We start from the raw sequence: 24,843 nt of genomic DNA, 5'->3' as shown, positions 1-24,843 counted from the left end.
TAATTTGATATACGAACAAATAAGTATAGATGATCGAAGTCCAGATGATCTAACTCATTTGTCAGGATATACAGTGGGTGATGTCTACCCAGATGTTTACTGGACAGATTAGGCTTCCAGTTTACGTTCCCATTTGTGATGTCCAGGCCTGGAAATGAGGAATTTTAGGGCTAAGGCCACTTGGCCTGCAGTCGGGCGATTATTCGGAGGGCACAAAGGCCACATGGCACAATGAACTGTAGACCTATAACAATCCTACCTGCTCGGAGTAAAATTTTAGAAAGGATTGTATATAACCAAATCCATGAGTATGTGTCTAAGAATAAGTAATAATAATAATAATAATACATTTAATTTAGAGGCGCCTTTCAAGACACCCAAGGTCACCTTACAGAGCATATAGTCATCCTTCAAAACTATGTAAAACAGACTAGGAATAAAAGGAAAACAGAGGTTAAACATGAAGAATAATAATAATTAATAACACTCAAAGACGCCTAAAGTGAAGGGGGGACCTCACTAACCACCACCAATATGTAGCACCCACTTGGGTGATGCACGGCAGCCAATCGGTGCCAGAACGCTCACTACACACCAGCTTGAGGTACAAGCTGGTGTGTACTACACACCCTATCGACCACATTTAAACACTATCCCCCACATTTAAACACTATCGCCCACATTTAAACACTATGGACCACATTTAAACACTATGGACCACATGTAAACCCTATCGACCATATATAAACACTATCGACCACATTTAAACATGTAAACCCTATCGACCACATTTAAACACTCTGAACCTCTACAATAAACCGTTCCCCAACGCCTCCAGCCTGGTCTCTCTGTCTGGAAGAATTAGCTCAGGAGGTAGAGAGCGGTTGTCTTGTAACCAAAAGGTTGCTAGTTTGATCCCCAGCTCCTCCTAGCTGAGTGTAGACGTGTCCCTGAGCAAGACACTTAACCCTGACAGCTCCTGACGAGCTGGCTGACGCCTTGCGTGGTGACTCGGCCGTCGGTGAGTCAATGTGGGTATTAACCGGTCGCGACTGGACAAAAGCGACTTAATTGCCATAATTGTAATTGGTGGAGTGAAGCCCTGTTACAACCGACAGTAATCCAGCACAAGCTCCCCACTCTCTCACCTGTTGTCGAACGCCCTCTCGCTCTCGCCCCGGGCGCCGCTGCTCTCCTCCTCCTCCCCCTCCCTCTCTCCTCCTCCCTCTCCGCATGCACAACATGCCTACAGAGAGTCATTCCACATGCACAGCCTTGGTAAAAATGACTGATGATTGGTTAAGGGGGATTGACAATTCTTTGTTATCTGGTGCCGTCATGTTTGACTTCGGCGCTGCATTTTACCTTATTGACCACAAGTTGTTGATTGAAAAACGTACACACTATGGTTTTGGACCCATGGCAATCTCTTGATTTGAGAATTACTCATCATTCAGAACCCAGCGGGTTCTCTTGAATGGTACTCTGTCCAATAGCATTAACCTTGACTGTGGTTTGCCGCAAGGAAGTTGTATGGGTCCGCTTTTATTTTCAATTTTTACGAATGATCTCGTTCTCGTTATTCAAAAGTCCACTATGGTTCTATATGCTGACGATTCTACACTGTACTATTCTGCATCTACATGCTGTAAACTTAAGTCCGCTCTGTCACAAGATCTGAATGCAGTGGTCAAGTGGGTTACAGCATATAGACTTTTTGTTTTAAACCTATCAAAAACTGTCAGAACCGTCTTTGGATCAAGGCCAGGGGCGGACTGGCCACCGGGAGGTTCGGGAGATTTCTCGAACGATGTCAGTCAAGCCAGTCAAGCAGGAGAGTAAGTTAAAGCTTTTAGGACTGTCCATTTTTAACACTGTCCTGGACTGATCATGTTAGGCAGATAGCTGCCAAGATGAGTAGAAGCATTGCTACGGTCTGGAAATGTGCCATCTGCTTACCAGCTACTCTACGGAGACAGGATGTTCAAACATTAGTATTATGCCATCTTGACTTGATTTGGGGCTATGCCTCTAAGACTGACTTAAATAAACTTCAAATTGTACAAAACAGGGCTACAAGACTTGCCCTCGATAGAGCTTAAAGATAAAATGTTGACCGGATGCAGTTCCATGTTGCCATCTAGGCGAAGTCTCCCAGAGTGTATGTGGAGATGTCTGGTTTAACGTGTGCACAACTGCACACTGATACTCAATGTGCACCAGGTGTGAAAACCTCTGAAATATGTCCCTTGAGAAGTTTTAATTTATTTTTGAAGTGAGTGAGAAATGACGTACAATACAATATGCACAGTATGAAATATGCATCACGAAATAAGACATTTATCTTTGTCACTACCAAATCTCATTCAATACAATCTAGGAGGGTCATAGGGGGGAAAAATCTGAGCCTTTACAACCTTTTCATGAAAAATACATATACACACACATACAAAACCCATGCTTTTGAATTCGATGTCCAGCACAAGTATAATTTTTTTTTTTTTTTAAGTTACAAAGTTATTTCTAGAACCATGTAATTGTGACCAAGAAATATAAATATTTAAAATTTTCAGTTCGTTAAAATGCAAAATTTCAAGGGCCTGTATGTCTCCCGTGACATAAGGATAGATAGGAGTGTGAGTTTCTGTGAAGGATCGTGTGAAGGATCAAGCCGACTCAACCCCGCCCTCACTCGAATGCTGCCGAGCTCACTCGTCGTCGTCGTAGACCAACTGCACCTTCACCTGGTCCTGGAGGGCCTCGTTCTCTCGGTAAACGTAGACGGGCGTAGCGGTGCACTGGTGAGACACTCCGCCGCTCGCCTCCTGCCGCTCCCCACTCCCCTCCGGCTCGTCCTCGGCCAGGAGGTCGTCGTAGGAGGCCACGCACGGGTCCTGCTCGCGGAGGTAGGCCGGGTAGCCCAGGGAGGCCCTCTCGATCCTCACCGAGCGTCTCACGGGGGTGAAGAAGCGCACCTCCTGGCCGTCGACCCGGAAACGCCCCCTCTGCTGGCTCTGACCGCCCCTGTCGACAGAGCAGATGGGAACGATTTGAATGACTGGCTCAGAAGTACAGCCTAAACAACAGGCTGGGGGAGGGCTTGTAAAAGATCCGTGGCCAGATTCTAAAAGGTTATCTGGCTGCAGAATAGTGGAAAACGTGAGGAGTAGAAGGAAACATAAATCTTGAATAAAAGGCGATGCCAGTAAACAATGAATGTATAAAATCACCTCTGACCCCCACTGGGAATTACTACATACCATTTTGAAAGAGATCTTCATATCCTTTACGAGCCTCATCTAGTTGACTTTGGTTCAAGCACTTTCTGCAGACTCACTGCTTCTGGCCTCGTCATCAACTAAAGCTCTGAAGTGTTTGCTCTACAGATAGTGTTTAATTTTGTTCTGGTTAGATAAATTCAGGCCTCGCGGGGGAGGGAATGACCGGCTGTGGGCCATAATAGAAAAATTATGTAACGCATGGGAAAGTTGACCGTGGTCACAAATATGCACTTAAAGTATAAAAGTATTTGTGTGCATAAAAGTATGCCGTTTATAAACACCCACACACACTAAAAAAGGTTCTCAAATGAAGTATCAACTCAATTTCAGTATTAAGTCAATACTATCTCAAGACCTTTTAGATTTATTTCAGATGTTTTCCACCCAAATACATCAAAGTCCTGTATGGAACCATACCGATCCTAGATTAATGAAATGATATCTTGAAAGGACCAAGTCTGAGAATGGACAATCTCATTTCAATTAGATAGACCAATTATTATTGGGCAGCTCATGCCTCAAAACTTTCATACTGGATGACCACTTTCTGGATGACGGCCAAAGCTGGAACCCCCTAGAGCAGGGGTCTCAAACTCGCGGCCCGCGGGCCAATTGCGGCCCGCGGGACGATATTTTGTGGCCCCCTACTTGATATCAAAGTTAAGTGTTAGTTTTTTTTTTTTTTTTTTTTTTGCCGAGTCGCTGCGCTTGCCCGTTGATGGCCTCATTTATAAAGCTTGCTGCTCACAAAAACCTTGCATAAGACGGAGGTGAAATGTGCTAGGCCAACGGTATGGCTTCTCCCAAGTCTGTGTGCGCTGGAGATACGCCCTTTCTGTGTGTATCTCTTTCCAAACACCATGCACCTGACCGGGTTCTCTCCTGTGTGACTCCTCTGATGTATTTCGATCTTACTGAAGCATCTGAAACTAACCGCTTGCAACCGAGTTCCTGAAGTTGTGGAGCTTCATATCCCTGAGCATGAAATGTGCGTCAGTTTTTTTTCACTGCAAACGTTGGTAGGCTATTTATAGAAAATGTCTATGTTCTGACATGTTTGATTGCATTTTATAACTACATGGGCCTGGATACGTCGGTAGGTGTGTGTGTGTGTGTGTGTGTGTGTGTGTGTGTGTGTGTGTGTGTGTGTGTGTGTGTTCCTGTGTGTCCAGTGGGAGAGGAAATATCGACGTGTGAAAGAGTGTTTTGTATGAAGTTGAGGCCGACACATATTAATCTAAATTTATATATCATAAGTTACACATGTATTAAAAAATAATTCGGGTTGAAATCGACACACACACACACACACACACACACACACACACACACACACACACACACACACACACACACACACACACACACACACACACACACACACACACACACACACACACACACAAATTGGGAGAAATTAACCATTACTTTTACATTAACTACGAGTATTACCAGGCCTATATACATCAGGCATATACATTAATGGCGGAAAGCAGAAAGAAACCAACTCTGGGCCTCATACAGCGCCAGGCAGTCTGGTGCCAAGGCGTTCTAATATCCTCCCATTTTCAGATTAACTGCAGGAGATTACCACATACTTAAAAGAATATAAGGCTGACTGTCCGTGCCATATAAGGCAATTTTAGCATATACCCGGACGGTCATATTACATGCAAAACAGCTCAGTTTGAATGGATAAGAGAGACCGGGCTCGGAGCCCCTGTCAGTGTCTTTCCAAGCCTCTCTCGGCTTTGTTGTGGCTTGTTTGTGGGTAGCAATAAAGTCTCTGTCGATACTTGTTCCGGACTCCCCGATTCCTCATGTTTATAGTTAGCTGAAGTTTTAGATTCTCGGATAGTTTCTACCACACCCACTCATTGATGAATCTGATACTTATGAAGCCATCCCCTTCTTGCCCTCCCTTAATTTGACATGACTAGGATCGCCAGATTTAGGGGAGGAACCTTGGTTGACTGTAGCGTCCGAAAGTTTTACGGACACATATAACGCATCGATGTGAGGAAGGTGAAGCTCCGACTGAGCAGTGAATTATTTAATGTCCGCGTCCGGGTGAGGGTTAGGCTTCACGGACACACATAGTATAACACATCGGTGTCTGATGAAGCTCTGTTTTCGAGCAACAATCTATTTAATTTCTACTGCTGGGTGAGGGTAAAGGTGCGGCCACACCAGACGCGTATCTCGCGTACTTCGTGTACTTCGCGTCTAAAATCGCCATTTTTTCCATAGGGAACCATTGGTTTAATACGCGTATTACGCGTTTCATGCGTTTCACGCGTATAAGCAACATTTTACGCGCGTATAGCGCGTATGTGGCGCGTATATTTACGCGCTATACGCGCGTATATCGCGTACATTTCAAGAGTTCAAAAAATTGAACTTTTTACGCGAAGTAGGGTTAGCCGCGTTGCCCAATCAGCGTTGAGTTTGACCCGACGTCACTGGCAGAGAGTAGTGAGCTTGGACAGAAGCATACGGCCGACATCTTTCTTTATTCTGTGTGGAAATAGTAACATAGTTACGCCATTAAATGCTTTTATGGAAACATTTCTAGCGAGAAATGTGCCTTTTCTACTGCTGGGTGAGGGTAAGGCTTCTCACACACGTATAGTATAATGCCACAGTGTTTAAGGATGATGGTCTTGATGGTCTTTCTCAGTTATGTAGTGTCTAACTCCCCAAAGGTATGGCCACACTGAACGCGTTACGCGCTTTAGAGGCGTTGAAATTATTTTTGCACAGGGAACCATTGGTTTACGCACGTAGATGCGTTACACACGCTAAAGCAGCACGTTAGGCATGTTAGACGTGTTTTACACACCTAAATAACACGCCCAACGCAGAGTTCGAAACTTGAACTTTTGACGCGTGACGCTTAGCCGCGATAGCCAACCTTTTTTGTGACACACAATGATCAAGCCTCAGGTTAGGAACGCGTTCAGTGTGGCCGCACCTCAACAGCAATCCTTGGGGTGGAACAGTCAGAGCTCATGTTTAGCAGATAAAGCCCTAAAATAAAGCATACATTAATCAATTAGTTAGAACTAGACATGTCACCGCATGTCGATTTTGCAACAAAATAAATCCTGACGCGCTTTTTATAGCGCTTTCTAAGCACGCTACGGTTTGACGTATGAATGGGTGCAGCCAGGGTGACAATAGCAACAGGGAGGCTATAACTATATAACTATAATTCTGATAAATGTCTTACCACAAACCGTCAAATGATTGCGTAATTGCCAAAGTTAAGACAAAGACGTACCCAGGAGTGGCTGTTATCTTGTACTTCACTGCAGAGGAGTAGCCCCTCTCTCCCTGGATGAGGGCTCTGACAGGCTGGGGGGTGCCCACAGCGTCTGGCCCAAGGGAAGAGGCCTCTCGCTGGATCTCCTCTTGGTCCTCCTCCTCCTCCACTCTCTCTTTAGCGCCTACAGAAACCGTTCAAATGAACCATCATTAATATTAAGACATAAATTATACATTTCCAGTCCATCTGTAACCAGGTTTATGGACATCACACGGCGGAAGTTTGGACTTAAGGTCGTGGTTCTGTGTTTAATATAACTAGCGCAGAGCCCGTTCAAAACATGCGCGTAAGGTATTGGGTCGGTATTGCTGCGCGCCGCTTTCTCGAGAACCGCTCAACCAAACCACTTCCCAGTCAACACGTCACTTCCTGTGGTCTTAAAGATCCCGTGGCATGCTACTTTATGAATGCTTTTATATAGCTGTTAAATAAATAAAAATAGATTTTTTGGTGCGGTGCGGTTACTTTTCACATAGCAATCGCAACAGTCCCAGAATTTGTCAACAACACACATTACATTTACATTTTACATTTAGGACATTTAGCAGGCGCTTTTATCCAAAGCAACTTACAATAAGTACATTTGTCATAAGTGAAACAATACATCGCTGTCAGTACAGTAAAGATGTTCATAAAGCCAAGTGCAAGTACTAACAATCGCTAGGCAACCCATTCCCCGTGTACAGCAATGCTAGCAGCTACTGCAGATGTTACACAATTAAGTACTATGAATAAGTGCAAAGTAGATTAAGTGCGTACAATAAGTGCGTACATTAAGTGCCAGGACGTACAACGTACAATGGTGGCCGGAAGGGGCTGGGTAGCTGTGCAGAGTCGAGGTGAACTCTGAACAGGTGAGTATTGAGTCTTTTGCAGAAGCTGGTGAGCGACTCTGCGAGTCGCTCACCAGGTCCCAAAAAAAACTTTTCTCTGTTTTGAGGTCCCAAAACAGAGAAAAGTTGTGACTTTGCTGAACGGCCTTTGCTAGCTCTTAGCGATGGCGGTTCCAGACGTCCAGCTGAGGTGGTTGAGCGGAGGGATCAGTCTGGGGTGTGTGACTTTACCAATGCTTGGAGGTAGGCAGGGGCAGTTACATCAACTGCCTTGTATGCCATTACCATCATCTTGAATCTGATGCGAGCTACTACAGGGAGCCAGTGGAGGTCCCGGAAGAGGGGGGTCACATGGGAGAACTTCGACAGGTTGTACACGAGGCGCGCTGCTGCATTTAGGATGCGCTGCAAAGGTTTAATCGCAGAAGCAGGGAGACCAGCCAGTAGCGAGTTGCAGTAGTCGAGGCGGGATATGATCAGTGATTGGACTAGAAGCTGAACTGCTTCCCTTGTGCGGAAAGGCCGGATCTTGCAGATGTCGTATATTGCAAATCTGCAGGATCCGGCCACCACAGTGATGTTTGCGTTGCAGCATAACTGATTGTCCAGTGTGATGGAAAATCTACATGTTGTTACGCTTTTGTCTATATATAAACTTAAGTTTTGTTACTATTTTGTGTGATGCATATATTGCCTGCCTGTTCCTCTCCTTTCGTGTGATGTGATCTATTGACACATTCTGTTGCCGTGCAATCCTTTGATGTGTGGGCCTGTTCCTTGACTCCCTGGGAAGCGTCGAGAAAGCAAAGAGTTACATGGCACGGCCGCGACCCCCTTTTACCCCCACCAGAACTCAACCCAAGTGAATAAGAACTCATGACTTGGAACACTCGATGGACTTCTCCTGGCGTACCTTTACAGTATGAAGTAAGACGCAGGGCGAACTCTCATCTGAGGCCTCAGATTATTGTAGCGAATGCCTGTTATGTTGTTTGTTGATGCATGTTGTGAGGTATCTTTGTTCGTACTTTTATTACAAATATATATGACCAGCAATTGCCTGCAAGTATTGTGTGCTTTTTGCATCTAAATATCTCATCTGTCTTAGACGCAATATCTGATAGGGAAATTGCCACGACACCAGTACCACACCGAGGTAGTTGGAGAAGGAGATACAGTGATGTTCTCAACAGTGACCAGTAAGTCAATGTGTGGGCAATCTTTCCCTGGCATTAGGAGGAGCTCAGTCTTGTTGAGGTTAAGCCTCAGGTGATTGTCCAAGTTGTCCAAGTGCTGACGTCTGCCAGACAATAGTATCCAGGGGTATCAGGGGAGTAACAAAGAATATTTTAGTTTCCGGGGGACAAGGAGGAGAAACAGACCCAGCAAAAAGGATTATTAACGTGCCAAAGAACTAAGAACCACTTTCCCAAAAGAGGAAAGCACAAAACAAAATAACTAACTACAAACCAACCAAATACTCTACTACTCAGAACCAAAAGCTCACTACCCTATCCACAAGATCACACCAACAACGGCACTCTACTACTCGACACTAGTTCCAACACACAACAATCGTCGACCGCTTGCTGGCACAAAAAAGAAAGGGCTGTGCGCCTGTCTGCTCCCAGCTTATATAGCCATCAAGGGAGCTCAGGTGCACTCAATTTCCTGATTGCTAGGGTTGCAATCAGACAGGAGGGGAAAGCGCATCAGTCTGGGGAGAGAACACAGTGAAACACAAACACGGTTAATCATTAATTAACCGTTTTTTAAATTAATTAATGATTATTAGATTTATTTTTAAAGTGGACCACAGTCGCGCTATAGGGGGATTATTTGTTTATCAACACGGCGGATGCGCACACGCAGAATGATCGCAAAAAGAAAATAGGTTTGACCGGTTGCCATGGTTATCTCTGTGTGGTTAATTTGCAGTTGCAGTGTTAGTTAGGATGTTGTCCGCTTACTGTTACATTAAACTGTAGACAGAAAAAGTGGTTGTATGCTATAGACCCTATAGTATCTGTGGTATAAAGGCTGGGACGAATTTCAAATTATAAATACATAAACTTTATGTTGAAAGTATGGACCGTCGCGATTCCCATTGAAACAATGGCGCAATGATTATCTTCTTCTTTTTTTTTTCGGTTTTCGTTTACAGATTTTTCCTAAAGGGTTACGATTTACTAACCGATAACACGTGTACCCGTGCACACCCCTAGTGCAAAGATCATTAAATTATTAGACAAAAAGGGGTGGGGCGGTGTAAAGATAAAAAAATCTCCATGCTGAGCCACAACTCATTTTCACCCCACGATCCCACAATGTGCCGATAGACTTGTTGATACTGCTAATCAAACAATAATTCCCATAATGCTTGCGGCTGAGCGGTGGCCTGTAACGTCCAAAGAGGTGTATGCTTTTTAAAACTGGATCGGACCGAGGTGCGTTCGCTTTCACATCTCAAGCGAACCGCACCAGGGTTAGTTTGGAAGCGAACCGAGACCAACTCTTCTGGAAGGTAATGGCCGGCTGATTTGGGCTGGGTTGCACCAACATGGATTAAATTAATCCTGGTCTAGGGTTATTCTAGGGTTAGTAAATCTAGGTTTAAACTGGTTTATAATTAAATCAGAGATGCGTTGCACATCTTAGTTTTAACTCTGGATTAGTTAACCTAGTTTAAACAAGGATTAAAATAGGATTAGTTTGTGTTCAGAGTCTGCCATGATGGATCCCGGCGAAATGTGAACAAATTACACAATATAATCCCCAATTTTATATCGTGGTCTTTCTTTTCTTCTAGCCTACAACGTGAAAAAAAACAACGGTTCACGAGAGAGGGCTCGTGAATATATTCACAAGCTCACTTTTTGAATAAAGTTAACCGTTAATTTACCTTAACTGTTACAGTTGACACTGACAGTGAACACTTGTTACATTTATTAAGAGATGGCACGTCAAAGAGGATCGAACTTTTCAACATTTGAATCCCGATTTGATGGAGGACTTTGGGATTATAATTGAGGATAAAAGGACTGACAGCGTTACGCTGGACAAAAAAGGAGGAGACCTCATGTTAGCGGGGCGCTTCAATGGCTCCACTGGCATTAAGGAGACGAGGGCCAAGTCACAACTGAAAGCCTGCTGGAAGAACTTAAAGGCAAAGGCAAAAAAGGATGCGGCAGAAGAGAGGAGGGAGATGTTTAAAACTGTTATTAGAACTGCTTGCGATGGTTGAACATGAGGGAGAATTTATCAATTGATGTTCATAATTGTATGCTATAATGTATCGTAATGCAAATGCTATAATGGGTGTTAAGTTCGCCTCTTAGTGCTTGCTGCAAGTTCACCTTAGTCTATCAATGAAATGGGCAGCCATTGTTGTGATGTCAACTCGGGTTGCTCTACTACCGCACAAAGTTCCGAGGGAAAACTCAGACTTAACAGTGTTCAAAGCGATTTCCTCCGATCTTAAGGTCCCAACCTCCGAAATTCCCGGAAACTCTGACTGTTTTGAAGGCACCATTACACTTCACCCATTTCCATTAAGCTTTGTATCGTTAGAAACCACTCATATTTATGAATGGTCATGCATCATTCCCTTATTTTCCCCTGAGAGATCTGTATCGATCTCTAACACTTCCTGCCTTAAATGACTCAATATAGCGATCTTTGCGTAATTTAAAGCAGGAAGTGTAAGAGGGGAGGATTCTCGTAAGATTACAAGCACTATTCCCACCCGGGACCCACTGACGCTACAAACCTACTGACGCTACAGACCTATTAGATCAGTGCCAGTGGGTGGGACTTCACCAGCATAAACTAACATCCACAGCGTCTCAAACTAAGCTAACAGACGAGTGGAGAAAACGGAATCAACGACGGCGGAAGGTTCTGGATCTGATATAGAAGATGGGGATTTCGAAAGATCTGATGCTCGAATCAGATGTTCGTGGCTACCTTTACGAGACACAATATAGCAACATGGGGTAAAAAAAATGTGCGCTGTGGTTTATCTTGATTATAATTGGTGGTCGTGGAATGAGAGTCATTTGGCCAAAGATGTTTTTTGTGAAGATAGCAAACTTGTTTCTTGCTCTTTGTACAACCAATTTATTCATATTGAACGTGTCGTGTGTCCAAATAAGTCAAGAATAAACTTCCACAGGTTCAACTGCCCCAGCAATGCAAATCTCGAGGGGGAAGCAGGTCAAATCAGAATGGTTCTAGAGGCATGCGAAGGACATACCTGCAGAGATTCCTTGCTTTAAAAGATAGATGGGAGATAATGGACACGCGCTGTGTGGTGCGCCAAGGTTTTGAACAGAGCTGGATGGGTGTTCTCATTGAAAATAATGGTATGGCGTTTACAGAGCTTGGTGTGTCAGCTGACGGCCCCCTTAACACACCACACAGCCTCGCTGTCAAACCGACAAGCACCACTCTGTGTTAGTCTGGTACCACAGGCCCGGTGAGTATTGGGGCCTGCTGGAGGCCTGGCCGGTGTCCGGTGCTTACTTACGCTCACTTTCATCCCGTTTCTTCAGTATGTCAAACACCACGGTCCGCAGGTCGTCCACGGGCTGCGATGAAGCACAATAGTAGGGTGTGTTACAAAAAAGCACAGAGACGAAGGAATACACAAAAAAAAGAACGCCAGGGTTCTAGTGCGGTCTACTGGATATATTCTGGGCCAGGCAGTCATCACAAAGTACATACATCACAAAGTACATACTTGACGAATTAGTTAAAAAAAATGACATAAATGGATATGGACAACCTATGTAGGGGATATCTTACAAAAAGCCATTTAATAAATGGGAATTCAGGGAGAGACTTAGCCAGGGAGCCTCACAAGTTTGTTCTTGTTCATGTTTTTTTCACTCTGGCAGCTGGTCTGGCTTCCCTTGAGCTCAGAAATATTTCCACAAGACCTGACCTCGTTCGGAACAATGACAACCGATATCCAAAATCGCTCCCCTTTTTATTAATCCCGTGGTTATGGGCAGGACAGGAGTAACCAGATTGTGTTTGGAAAGGGGGAAACCGGAGCACCCACATGAGGTCGTGTTTGGTTTGCTCTGGTAGATGGTCTGGCCTCCCTTGAGTTCAGACATATTTCACACTGACCAGCTGATACGGTTGAGCGGTGGTTAGCATAGAATAAACAGAGAGTGATCAATTACCTCTAGTACAAGGCGGACTGCCTCCTCAAACATGGGCAACACATCCAGGTTTCCCTGTCGCTCCATGATTCGGGCCTGGCAGATCCAGTACTTGGCAAATTTCTTGGCTAACGGAGGTAAGCGAGACAGGACCTTGGTCACGTGCTCCGGGGAACAATCCTAATGGAGACATGCAAAGACAGGGGTCAGCCAACAGACATTCCCCCTAGGAGTGTAAGGGATACCGTCAAAAACCTGTTCCGTACGGTAGGACACGCACGGTTTGGAACAATAAAACAATAAAATACAACTTTTCCGAGTTGATTATAAACCGTAAAACTTAATATTAGCTGGACTTTATCACACACACAGCCAGTAAAAATGACGATGATTAATAACATCAGTGATTGCAGCGAATAAAGGGCGCAAGGGGGTTACGGAACCCTAACGTCCTTGCGTCCACCGCAGGGACCTGACGTGTTAACCTTCCGTCGAGCCGAAACACAGCAGCAAGGGCTGGGTTTAGTCTGCTTACTAAAACCCGACGCAGAACCTTTATGTGATGACCGGTCAGAGGATGGCAAATACGATTGAAAAGGGATTTAATACATTGTTACAATTGTAGCCTGGTACTTTATGGGTTTAGTTTTTTTTTTTTTTTTTTTATTATTGACATTCTTTTTAAAGATTTCATATTATACTACTTTTCTGGTCTTCATTTCTTATTAAGGCCTAAAAAAAAATTTTGTTTGGTTCCGGTTTCCGACCGACCCTGTCCATTTGTGTGCGACCCAAATTATTTTATGAGCTTTAAAAAAAAAAAAAAAAAAAAAAAAAAAAAAAAAATTTAATTTTTTTTTATGTAAACTATAATTACGTTTTTGTACAGCACCTCTTCATTCTGTACAAGGATGAGCGCATTCTCTCGTTTTTAAATGAAAACAACCTACTTATCATTCGCTGCCGCTGAAAAAAAAATAAATAAAAAAATAAATAAATTCCCTACCTACCCATGACCTCAACTGACAACCAACAGGAACCAAACTTTTTTTTTTTTTAGGCCTAATGACTCCTATAGAGCAACCTGACTCACAACACAAAAAACTATGTCGATTTTCGGGAAACTCTTCCTCTCATCTGGGCGATTTCAGCATTCTGTCAACACTCTAATCCTTCTCCGCCCCCTCGCCCCCATCCTGCCAACCCCACTATGTTGTGATTGATTACGTTCCAGAAGAGCATGTTGCAGCAGTGTTTCCCACACATCGACGAGACTATGGCGCCCCGCCATAGTCTAATTTCGGCCGCCATAGTCTCTGCATGCACATGAATTATTATTATGATAATTTTTTTATTTTTTTTTGCTCAGACGAAGTTTGAAGACATACAACCCCCCCCCCCCCCCCCCGTCAACAATCGCTCCATACCCCCCCCCCCCCCGGGTCAACAATCGCTCCATACCCCCCACCCCCCCCATAGTCTCCAAAATGTCTGTGGGAAACACTGTTGCAGCATTATCATACATGGAAAATCCGGTTCGTTCTATGCAGATAAATCCCGGAAAGTGAATCGTGACCGGCGTCCCTAGTGTTTAGCGCTCTGCACAGCCACCCTAGACGGTCAGCAGGGAATACGTCTAAATGTATGTGTACGTCATTATTTGACACTTTAGTATGGTTAAACATGACTATAAATCATTATAACAACGTTTATAGGTCATAAATGTTGAAAAAGCATAATAGGTGCTGTACCAAAAACAATCCCTTCAGGGCTCCAGACTGCGACCAAATGGTCACATTTTGCAACCAAATTTTGAGAGTGTGCGTCCGAATTTTCCAACTGGTCACGCATGTGCGACCAGTAAATTTGCCCCTTTTTTTTTTTCACGTTAAACGTGGAAGGGGCGTTCAACCTGGCCCTCACTTTCCAACTTCCTACAGTCATAGCTCCGCTGGCCCCCTCTGCCTGAGACACGGCCCTCGCATCCCACTTACCAGTACTCCCACCAAATAGGCCTCACCTCCATTACCACTGTTAATCAATCAATAGGGTTGTGATGAGGCCCATCCACCCCCCTCTTTCATTTTTGCATATTTGTTTATTCAGTTAATTTAATTACTCTCTCTCCCTTTCTCTGTAACTATAACCTACACATATAATTTCACCAGACTGAAACTCTCCTCTGTGCTGCTCTGGCCTCCCGCGGCCGGCTGCCCTGGGGAGGGGGGGGTTCATCAGGGGGGATGGGGTGCTTCGGGTGTGACCTCTATCGCGTTGGGGGTCGGAGATGCCGGAGGAAAGCATCTGGCCGCGCGCACGCACGCGCACACGCACGCGCACACGCACACGCACACGCACACACACACACGTATAATTCTTTATGTTATGGTATATGTTACATGTCTATCGCACGTATCTGGGTTTTGTCGTGTTATGTGGTGTCTGTAAATGTATGTTTGCACTTTTTGAAAAAAAAAAAAAAAAAAAAAAAAAACGTGGAAGGGGCGCGTCAATGAATCCGGAATCTTTAGCAGGCCAATGAGTGTAAGAAGGATATGGAATGTCGGTGGCTAATGTGTCGAGGGGGAGGGTCCTAGAGATTATCGAGCGAGCGTAAACGTCTGTGCGAAGGAGAAAGATTTCACAACCTGCTACGTGCGTTTACAATGAGCAAGCAAACTATTGACTCGTTCTTCCGACCTTCGGCTAGTGTGCCAGTGCAAGTCAGTCCTGCACGGGTCTTATTTTACAAACCCTGCACCCGCCCGTACCCGCCGCAATACTTAGCCCGACCAGACCCGCTATAAATTGATATCGACAGCCGACCCGCACCCGATGGAAAATTAGAAACATTAGATAGGAATTACACTATCTGGTGTTTGGCTTGTTGCTTTAGATTGTTGTGCAAAAAAAGCACATCATCCACTGTTGACGGTTTTAGCTGACTCCTCCGCTCCTGATTAACATATCCAGCACCAGTGAAGTCTCACTCGCAATCGAAAAACCCGCGCCCGACCCGCGCTGTTCAGGCTTCCGACCCGACTCATCCAAATTGTGCGGGTCACCCGAACCAGTGCAGGAATCTGCTTCAGGTGCCATAAAGGGCTTTTCACACGGGAGGCGTTTGTCGGGCCTGATAATGCATTCCCAATGGAGAGGCGAGCGGGCAGAGAGGAGGCTCAGCGTCCTGACAAGCGGGCGCACTCCCGTGAAACTGTTGCTTCAGTACATGGTTCCTACAGCTTAATGAAAGTTAAATTTAAGACTTTTTAAGACTTTTTTAATGCCACTTGAAAGGAAATTTAAGACCAATGACGCAATCAACACTAATGGAAAAAAATATTTGAACATATTTCCAATATCAGTAGGTTTTTTTGGACGGAAACAAATATGACTTCTTGTGCACATTGTGCAGTAGAGTACAGGGAAGATGAAACCGATAAAACTCAACAGTAAGACCTATCATCTGAACGCTACATCCTATATCATCTGAACACTAAGGAGAGTAAACGCAATAAAGCATTAACATTAAAACTTGTCGGAGCCGCATGCAAAGTAGTGGGCACTATCAGAGTCTGGGAACATCGCACGGAATAAGTCTCCAAATCCCTTATTTGACTTGTAGGATTGGTGTCTTGTCACGGTGTTTAGACACCACAGTAACTCTGCTTTCATCGTTGGCGTGCAACATAAAATTGTCCGCAGATTTGTTGCTGCTATCCCGGTTGATGATTTCGGAGTGGGGTTGGAGGCACGGTAGAAACGAGAGCAGAACAGGGGGGTATACCACGAACCTCGCTGAACATACCCAGGCTTTCTTGGGAAAACCTGGCTCGACAGAGACGCAACTCGCAATCAGAGTTAAATGGTACCACGACGCTCACTTTAGATTCAATTAGTCGAACCAGGTTTTCCACTTTAGGTTCAATGCGTGTTCACATAAAAGGGGCTTTTATCACGTCATTTGACTCACCCTTATTTAAATGAATCGAGTGAGAGTGGTGTATTTCACCCAAGACTAGCAGTGTATTATTATGAATTCCTATGAGGAATTCAAAGTCCAAATCACAGCCAAGGGGAACACGGTTGCCCATAATATGGCTAGGGTGACGTGCTGGCAAAAAATAGCCGACCGTGTAAATTCGTATTTCTTGCACAAAATACACTGTGCCTCATATAAATTGCCGGGTCCCGGTTTCAGCCAGGCAGAAAAATCCTGGTTGGATAACCAAATTTCGTTGAATTTACACTTTCCCATGATGCGGGCCGACTGCTACTCATGCTGCTACTGCTACCTGAACGACGTGCATCTGCTCGGAGAGTCACGCAGAGTCGGCTCCAGAGCAGATCTACTGGAGGGGCATGGGTCGCCAGCGGGGGGGCACTGCCTTTTGTGAAATATTTTAACGCAAAAAAAGGGGGAGGGCTGTCGTGGATGCTAAACGCAAATAAATGGAGTTTAACCACCTCTGCTATGTCATAAATAGTTTATTCACATCAACAGTTTATGAACCTCCAAAAAAACATTAAGTAGGCCTGGCACTGTTTATAAACCTAGAGAACAGCCTCCACAATAATCAAAAACACCCCTGACAACATATAAGCTTTAAGCCCAGTTCAGACCAAAGATTCACCTTGCAACGGCTTGCAACTCGCAACTCCTTGCGACGAGACGGGCTGCGACGTTCTAAAACTGGGCCGTTCACACTGGCTGCAATGCGCTGCAACGGGCTGCGACGCTAGGTGGTTTCCCTAGCAACTGTGAATGCTCTGGCACAGCTGAGAGCCGCAACAGCATTATTTGCGTAGGTTAGGTTAGATTAGTTAGGTTTGCAATTAGTTAGGTTTGCAATTAGTTTTAGTTTTATTTTGCTTGAGAGTAGGCTAGAGTTACTGTGTTTTGGGGGGCACGGCCCCCAAATGCCCCCCCTTAGCGCCGACATGGCCGCAAACAAAGGTTTTGTTGGTACCGCTCCCGTGATTGCATGACGTTTTAATGCTATTTAAGGCTTTATTTTCAGATTTCTGTATTTAAGACATTTATGGATCCGCGGGAACCCCGGTACTACTTGTCGAACGCATGCATGCGCAAACCTGGAAACCGTTGGGATAGATGAGAATCACAATAAAATTTGACACTGAATTTGAAACAGCATAATCATTTCTGCATTTATTATCAAAATAGTTATTAGTAATACAGTGAAAATTTGTAGAAATGTGAATATTTGGTTGGCATGTTGATTAACGGTGTGTGCCCCTAAAATTTCTGGTTGTGCCCCTAAAATTTCAGTTAGGGGCCACAGTGCACCAACTGAAAAAGGTTAGTCTGGAGCCCTACCCTTCTCCTCCATGCTGTGTTTCAGTCTGACAGCTCATTGGTCATTAACACTACAGACACCAGAAACGTTTGAATTCGGAAGGGACTAAAACAGAGGGGAATAGCGGTAGGTTTTTTCCTAAAAGCTATTTCCAGCAAACAGCTTCAAAAACACGTTTTCTGGAACTCAAATACTATGTTTACTTATTGGGAAAACACCATAATATGTCTCCTTTAACTATTAATATGCAGTTTATGTTATTGAGTTATTCAATATTGTTAGAAACAATAGATACTCCTCTTAAAAAAATCTTTTTGTACCAACATTGCATTGCTAAAACTGAAACATCCCTTTAGTTAATCAATACTGCAGCTGGGGCAGCTCTGATATCAAGGACCGGTGAGGGGCCGCAAACGATTATGAGTAAATCTTGGCTATTGCAAAATGTTAACCATAGGGTCTCAGATAAATAAATATTCAGATCATATCAAGGTCACAAGCATTTCTGTTGCGGGTCCCTCCTCACGCTGGACCTTTATCGGTTCACAAATAAAGTGTTACCGCACCTCTGTCAGTAGCTTGATGCAGTCGTCCAGGGACCTGTCCACAGCACTGATCAGTGAGTGGGCCTCGTCCTCCTCCATGGTGGCCCAGTAGGGCTGGGGCAGGGCCAGGGTGCGTCTCGACTGGGGCCTCACCGGCATGGGAGGGCGCTTGTAGGAGATGCCCTTGGTGTCGCGCCACTCCTGGAGCTTTATCCTGTGGGTGAAATCATAACCGTGGGTGAAATAAGAGCAGCAGGTTAAATACAACCCCAGCTCAAGAATCACATAAGCCTCCTGCAAGATCAACTGGTAGTCCCGGGTTTGGGCTTAAATCAAAGGCAATATCAGCAGCACTGCACGCATTCACCAAATTCTTGCATTAAGAAATTTCTTAGATATGCATAAAATCGATGGGTGATCTAGACCAGTTTGGGAAAAACTGGGTTACGACCCACATGTGGGTCGTGGGAGATTTCAATTGGGTCTCCAAATACTAGGGGTGTGACGAGATCTCGTGCCACGAGATCTCGCAAGATTTAACTCGACGATATTACCCGTCGCGTTAAAATTTGGTCTCGCGAGATTTGTGATTTATCCTAACTTCTATTTGTCGCCTGTGGGGGCAGTAATGCGCCTTTGCTACATCTAGCCTGCCAGAACCTAAAGAAGGAGAAGGAGGAGAAGGAGGGGAAGCAGGGGAAGCATCGAAACCAGCCATAAGCTGTGTTCGAAATCGTTCCCTATCACGGATATAGTGTACTATATAGGGTGCTCGCCATTTAGTAGTGGTGTTCGAATTCTCAGTGGTTAATTTCATGCACTATATAGTGCACTTTAAATACCCAAAATTTGAGTGTACATACGATGTAGCCTACATGTTACTCCCGTATACCACAATGCAATGCGGTGGAGAAGAAGAGGCTGAATAACCGCGAAAACGAATACATTTAATCCAAGTACATTTTTGGTATTTTGATTTGGTTTTGCACATAATATTGTTTGCACTTGAAAAAAAAAATTATTTAATTTAATTTAACTTTTATAAATTTTAGTTTTAGTTTCAATTTCATGCATGTAAAGAGTTATAATAAAACATTTCAAAATGCATGCGCGACTTGGTTAAATAAAAGTCTGTTGGTCCAGTCATATATTTTGTCATTGTAGTTTTTTTTAAAATCTGGTCTCGTCTCGTTCTCGTGAACCCAATATCGTGTCTCGTCTCGTCTCGTGAGCTGAGTGTATCGTCACACCCCTACCAAATACATTGAAACAAGTAAAGATAAGATCTCCTTAATACAAGATTACCATCAGTTCTTACAAAATCACAAGAGAAAAAAATAAGAAAAACAACATGTCATGGACACCTGGGTCGCAGCGCCTTGCCAAGACGTCTTAAAACAACCCTTTTTTTCAGACCCTTGTTTTTCTGCCCTACATTTAGAAAAAATGTAGTCAATCCGACAACACGAGTGATTTCAGAAGCACCGATTCCATTAGCTACATGAATCGATTATATCCCCTCCACCCCAACAAAACAGTATTGCCCTACTCACATCCTCTCCTCCTGGGCGGCAGTGGACTTCTTCCCTTCGGTCAGGGGGGCCCGGCTGCCCTGCAGTCCGGGTGTCTTCGGCACGCGTGTACCAGAACGAGGCAGCGTCTGCGGGATGACCGGAGGGCTCGATGTTGTGGTCCTTCTGGGCGGTATGGTTGCAGTGTCGGCCTCGTTCCCTTCAAGCACGCGTCCTTTCGCCCCCAAATGGTTCCCTGGTCCCCCGGCAGACCCTCCGCCGCGTTGGCTTTTTGTTCCTGCACTCGTCCCAGTACCGAACGCGGCTTGTCGTGCATGGTCAGGTCTCTCGTCAGCGGTTCTCCTCGCTGGCTTGCCCTGCAAGGCGCCGGTTGTTTTTCCTACTCGATGGGTGAGAATCAACCTCCCAGTCGCCGCCGTGGCTCTGGTTGATAGGAGGGTCTGTTTACCTGCAGCGGAAGGACGAGCCGGCTGCGACGGCTGGAGTGGTTTGGTTGAGACCGGCTTGGCGTGGCCACGGCTGGCAGGTCGATCGTGGGAGATGAGGCTGGCAGCCCGCGACACAGTGGCCCCGCTTTGGAAGGGCTTGTGTATCGCAGTGCTCAGATTTGCTTTTGGCGCTGAAGGGGCACTTGTTGAGCGTACTCGGGTTACGTTAGATGCCGTAGTGGTCGTAGTGATTGCAGAACGACCTTGGGTTGGGTTTGATTTTACATTCCTCGGGCGGGGTCCCACAGGTAAATTTCCTTTTTTAGTTTCTACGACATAGTGAGTTGCGATGGAGCCTGATTTGGCATGAGATGTCCTGTGGGGGTGTGTGATGGTCTGTTGTGCAGATGAGGCGCTGGACTTTACTGTGCTCAGGTGAATAGTGGATTTCACTAATGTCTCAGACTGCTTGGGCAGTTGATTGTTCCCGGCCCTTGCTTTGAGTGCTGCAATTGTGTATGTCCTCGTAACCAAAGGTTTTCCTTTAATCGCTGGAGGGCGTGTTTGAACAGTGGGTGCAGATAAACTGTTGACACTTTGTGAGGCAGATAAGATACCACCTCTTGTGAAACTCTGTTTAACTTGTGCTTTAACAGTGGGTTGTACGCCATGTTTAGCTACTTGTTTCACTGTATTTGTCACTTCATGTTTCATGACATTGGTCGCACGCTGGTTCTCTTTTCCGTTGGCTGGCTGTGAATGTGAGAAATTAGTGCTGGAGTAAATCAAATGAACACGGCCGTTCAAGGAGGACCACAAAATAGGTTTTACCATAACCATGTCAAAAGGAAAGAAAATTGTCTAAAGGGGGAGCCTTGATGTTGGCTATACTAGTTGAATTAGTGTAGAATCCTTAATCAATGTTAATATGCAGCCGTGGCAAAAAAACACACACGGCTTGCAGCGGCTCGCATGAGAAACGCCCCATAACGATAAATGATTTCACGATTAACATTAGTCCCAACACAATAACTGTGTACAATGTACAAGCCCTATTGGAATTATGATAATAATAATCCCCTGAAACCTTACCTCCAGTGCAGACACGATAGACTTCTTCCCTGGGTAGTCATTACGTAGGTAAGGCCTAAGTGAAGAATGAGTTAATCAAAATGAATTCCATTTAAAATCACAAGTAGATTTGGTATGCATTGGCATTCATGGATGCCTCTCAAGTTACAACTGTTTTGCTTACTTTGGGTTTGGTGGCTTTAACTTTCCTTTCGCTGCCAAGTATTCCATCAGTTTTTGTTTACGCAGCTCTGAAAATAGAGTCAAAAAAATGCATTGTTTCAACCTGCGTAGGAATGTGCGTGATACAGATTATTGCAATGCCTGCATAACTTTATAGTGTCATTATATTGGCTAATGATATTTTTAGTACTGGATGGCTACTTGGTAGCCATCAGATCATCGGCAATCAGGCCATTTGGTCTGTGTTAACACAGCTGACATGGGTCAAATCGTGGGTCAGCTGATCATATGATCTATATATATATATATATATATATATCATCCCCTCATCAAATGGGTCTCACCATTTGCCTGAAGAAGACCCAATAGCGTTGAAATGTTGCAGTTTATTTATTTCTCTTAACATAATGAAATACAATAAAGAAAATATAGGCCTTATTGTGAAAATAATAGCGAAGTAAAACACAACCACATGCTGATCACATTTAAACGTGGTTGAAAAGACCAGATTAGTGGGGTCCCCAGTCTGACTCCATGGGACCTTTACCTGTCCACACGTAGCGCAGGAAGCACTGCGCATCCTGACCAGTTCACCTCATGACCGAATTAACTGGTGACCATCAGCCGAATGCGTTGGTCATGAAAAAAAACATTTTTTCATGATTTTTTTCATCATGTTGGTTGTTGTGATTTGTTTACTAACCCAAGTTATACAGTTATACTAAAGTCAGTGGCGTTTTCTCCCAGAGGCCAAGGGAACCCAGGCTTCCCTTTTTTTTTAGGCTGTAGTTGTCATCCAATAAAAACATTTATATTAACAGTTTCGTTAATTATTTTGTGCTGTGTTGCTGTCATTTCTTCCCCATTTTTCTCCTCTCATTGACAATTTCACAATGCGCGATACTGCGCCCCTGTTATATACTGAAGACGCGGCGAAACACGACACTGCACACTGCGAGGAAGCCAGCCCGAGCTGGCAACCCAAAAAAAAGAAAGAATTGACCAATCAGGTGAGGCTACCGTCATGACACTGCCCTCCTCTGATTGGTCGGGAGGGTGTCAGGAGGGTGCCAAGGGAAGCCACTCGGCCCTTGGCTTCACACCAATCAAATCAAAGCATCATTATCAACGTCACCGAAAATTCAATAACAAAACAAATAGCATGAAATTAGCATGTTTGAATTGTTCTCATTTTTGAGTAGCCTACTTAGCAAGTGCAGTTATGGAGGGTGGAGATTTAGATTATTTCCTTAAAAATAATTTTACCAAACTACCACAACAGCAGCGAATCAAAATAAAATCAGATGGCAGGCCAACACCGAAGCTGAAACTGCTCATGGAGAGAAAGCAAGGCTTCTTTCCGACGTCCAATGAAGAAAACTATACACGAACGGAGTGGCTAGCTGGCAGCAGCAAACCTCAGCGACTATTTTGCTGGCCGTGTCTTCTTTTTGACAAGGATTCGTGCTCCCTCAACAATCCCTGGGTCATTACAGGATTCGTGGACCTTGCCAACTTGTCCCGGGCAATCGAGAGGCACGGTAAATCAAAAAGCCACATGTTATTTATCATATCAAATACTGTGATTGTGTGAGTCGTGTTACACGTGAACATGAAACTTGAAATAGCCGACAGCCGCGCTGTCGATTCTTTGACTATTAGCGGCTTGTGCATTTCGGTCGGGGAGGGGTTGCATTTATAATAAAATGTATAATATAATGAGATGTTTAGGAGTAGGCCTACTGTGTGTGTGTGTGTGTGTGTGTGTGTGTGTGTGTGTGTGTGTGTGTGTGTGTGTGTGTGTGTGTGTGTGTGTGTGTGTGTGTGTGTGTGTGTGTGTGTGTGTGTGTGTCAGATTACAGGCATGTGTAAATCCTGGTAAATGACCAGGCGCTCAAATAGCTCTTGTAGTTGCATTGAATACATCCAAACTGCAACATACTATTTTCTCTAAAGGTTTGGCCTCACTTGGCTTCCTCAAAAAAAATCCCCACGCCACGCCGCTGACTAAAGTAGGCTTACTGTATAAGATAAACACTTATTTCAACTGGGGAGAAAAGGTTGAGTTGATATGCTGAGCTACTGTAATTATTTTTTTATGCTGTGCAGTAATATACAAATGATGCTTTTGAAAAAACGAGGGCAGAAGTCTAAACTAGTCAACGTATCACGGGGATATGTTTACACAAAGATTGCTCGCGCTGCGACCATGGGTCATTCCCCCTCCAAACGGAAACAGGAGGGCATTGCAGAGAGCGCAATGCACTGTGGTAGTTGGAGGATTTCTTACTTTTTAGCCAGAGACACTTTTTGCCTTTTCTCAGGCTAGAATGAACCGATTTCAACAAATAATTGCACATTCATAATACATAGAATTATTAACTTAATATAACCTTCATATCTCCACCGGTGAAGTATCCCTTTAACACGGTCACGAGTTGAACTGAAACACCGGTGGATCGGTCCATTTGTCTTGCCCTCAATGAGCTACTAGGATACTATTTAAGCAAACACGTAGTTAAGCGGGTTTATCGCAATTAAACACGAATAAAATATACAGTCACTCGCGCGCGTAAACAGACGCAAATATAGGCAGGCGAACGGCTAACGTTTACTATAAACGTGAGGCCTACCCAACACAACACGTTTTACATGTACGACACATAAGGACTAACATGAGATAGCTACCTTTTCTGCACAGTTTGCTATCGGGTCCCGCTTCGTCCATGATTAGAGAAACAATGCCGTGTATTTGTATTTGAGCTGGAGAGACTACTAGGAGGTGTAGAGATTAAAAACGCTACTCTAACAACCGACCAAAACAAAACAGGGGTGTGCTGTGTTGTTGAATTTCTTCCTCTGGTCAGATCCCCGGTTTCAAAACTGCCGCGATGATGAGTCGTTGCACAGTTCTGATTGGTTGGTTTGAATATCCACCTTTCAACAGACCTGATTGGATAATTCAATCTTTAAGGAAAATGTGTTCTTGCAAAATATTATAAGATAAAATGTATACTATGATATATTCATTTTATATTATTATAATATAGTATTCAGCTTTTTGATTATAGCATTAGATCATATGTATTTATATTAATAAATACATAGGCCTACAATATAAAATAATAAACGAACCAGATTATTATTTAAAAA

At 44.2% G+C, this 24,843-nt stretch overlaps 1 protein-coding gene across 2 annotated transcripts; it reads right to left on the bottom strand.

The window, feature by feature from the left end:
* Positions 1-1,273: 1,273 nt before the first annotated feature.
* ckap2l (cytoskeleton associated protein 2-like) lies at positions 1,274-24,636 on the bottom strand. Of its 2 annotated transcripts, none has more exons than XM_056592920.1 (9): positions 24,379-24,636; positions 21,692-21,758; positions 21,529-21,583; positions 20,030-21,189; positions 18,498-18,690; positions 12,635-12,793; positions 11,971-12,031; positions 6,565-6,730; positions 1,274-3,024 (listed from the first exon to the last, which is right to left on the bottom strand). In XM_056592920.1, exons 1-9 carry the CDS (start codon positions 24,416-24,418, stop codon positions 2,709-2,711), a joined length of 2,217 nt encoding a protein of 738 aa, XP_056448895.1. In that variant the 5' UTR covers positions 24,419-24,636; the 3' UTR covers positions 1,274-2,708. The 2 variants fall into 2 exon arrangements, with proteins under 2 accessions (XP_056448895.1, XP_056448896.1); XM_056592921.1 differs by lacking the exon at positions 1,274-3,024 and adding an exon at positions 6,269-6,311 and having other exon boundaries at positions 24,379-24,633.
* Positions 24,637-24,843: the final 207 nt, after the last annotated feature.

The sequence above is a fragment of the Gadus chalcogrammus genome, chromosome 6, assembly GCF_026213295.1.
Source record: "Gadus chalcogrammus isolate NIFS_2021 chromosome 6, NIFS_Gcha_1.0, whole genome shotgun sequence".
NCBI lineage: Eukaryota > Metazoa > Chordata > Actinopteri > Gadiformes > Gadidae > Gadus > Gadus chalcogrammus.
This window is presented reverse-complemented; position numbering and strand designations above follow the sequence as displayed.

Bases quoted from the DNA above. Each gene is read 5' to 3' on its own strand.
- ckap2l (XM_056592920.1), bottom strand. From the start codon at position 24,418: ATGGACGAAGCGGGACCCGATAGCAAACTGTGCAGAAAAG. The intron at 21,190-21,528 runs GTAAGGTTTCAG...TCACATTCACAG, and splicing joins CTATCGTGTCTGCACTGGAG to CCAGCCAACGGAAAAGAGAA. The intron at 18,691-20,029 runs GTGAGTAGGGCA...TTTCACCCACAG, and splicing joins GCCGCCCAGGAGGAGAGGAT to GATAAAGCTCCAGGAGTGGC.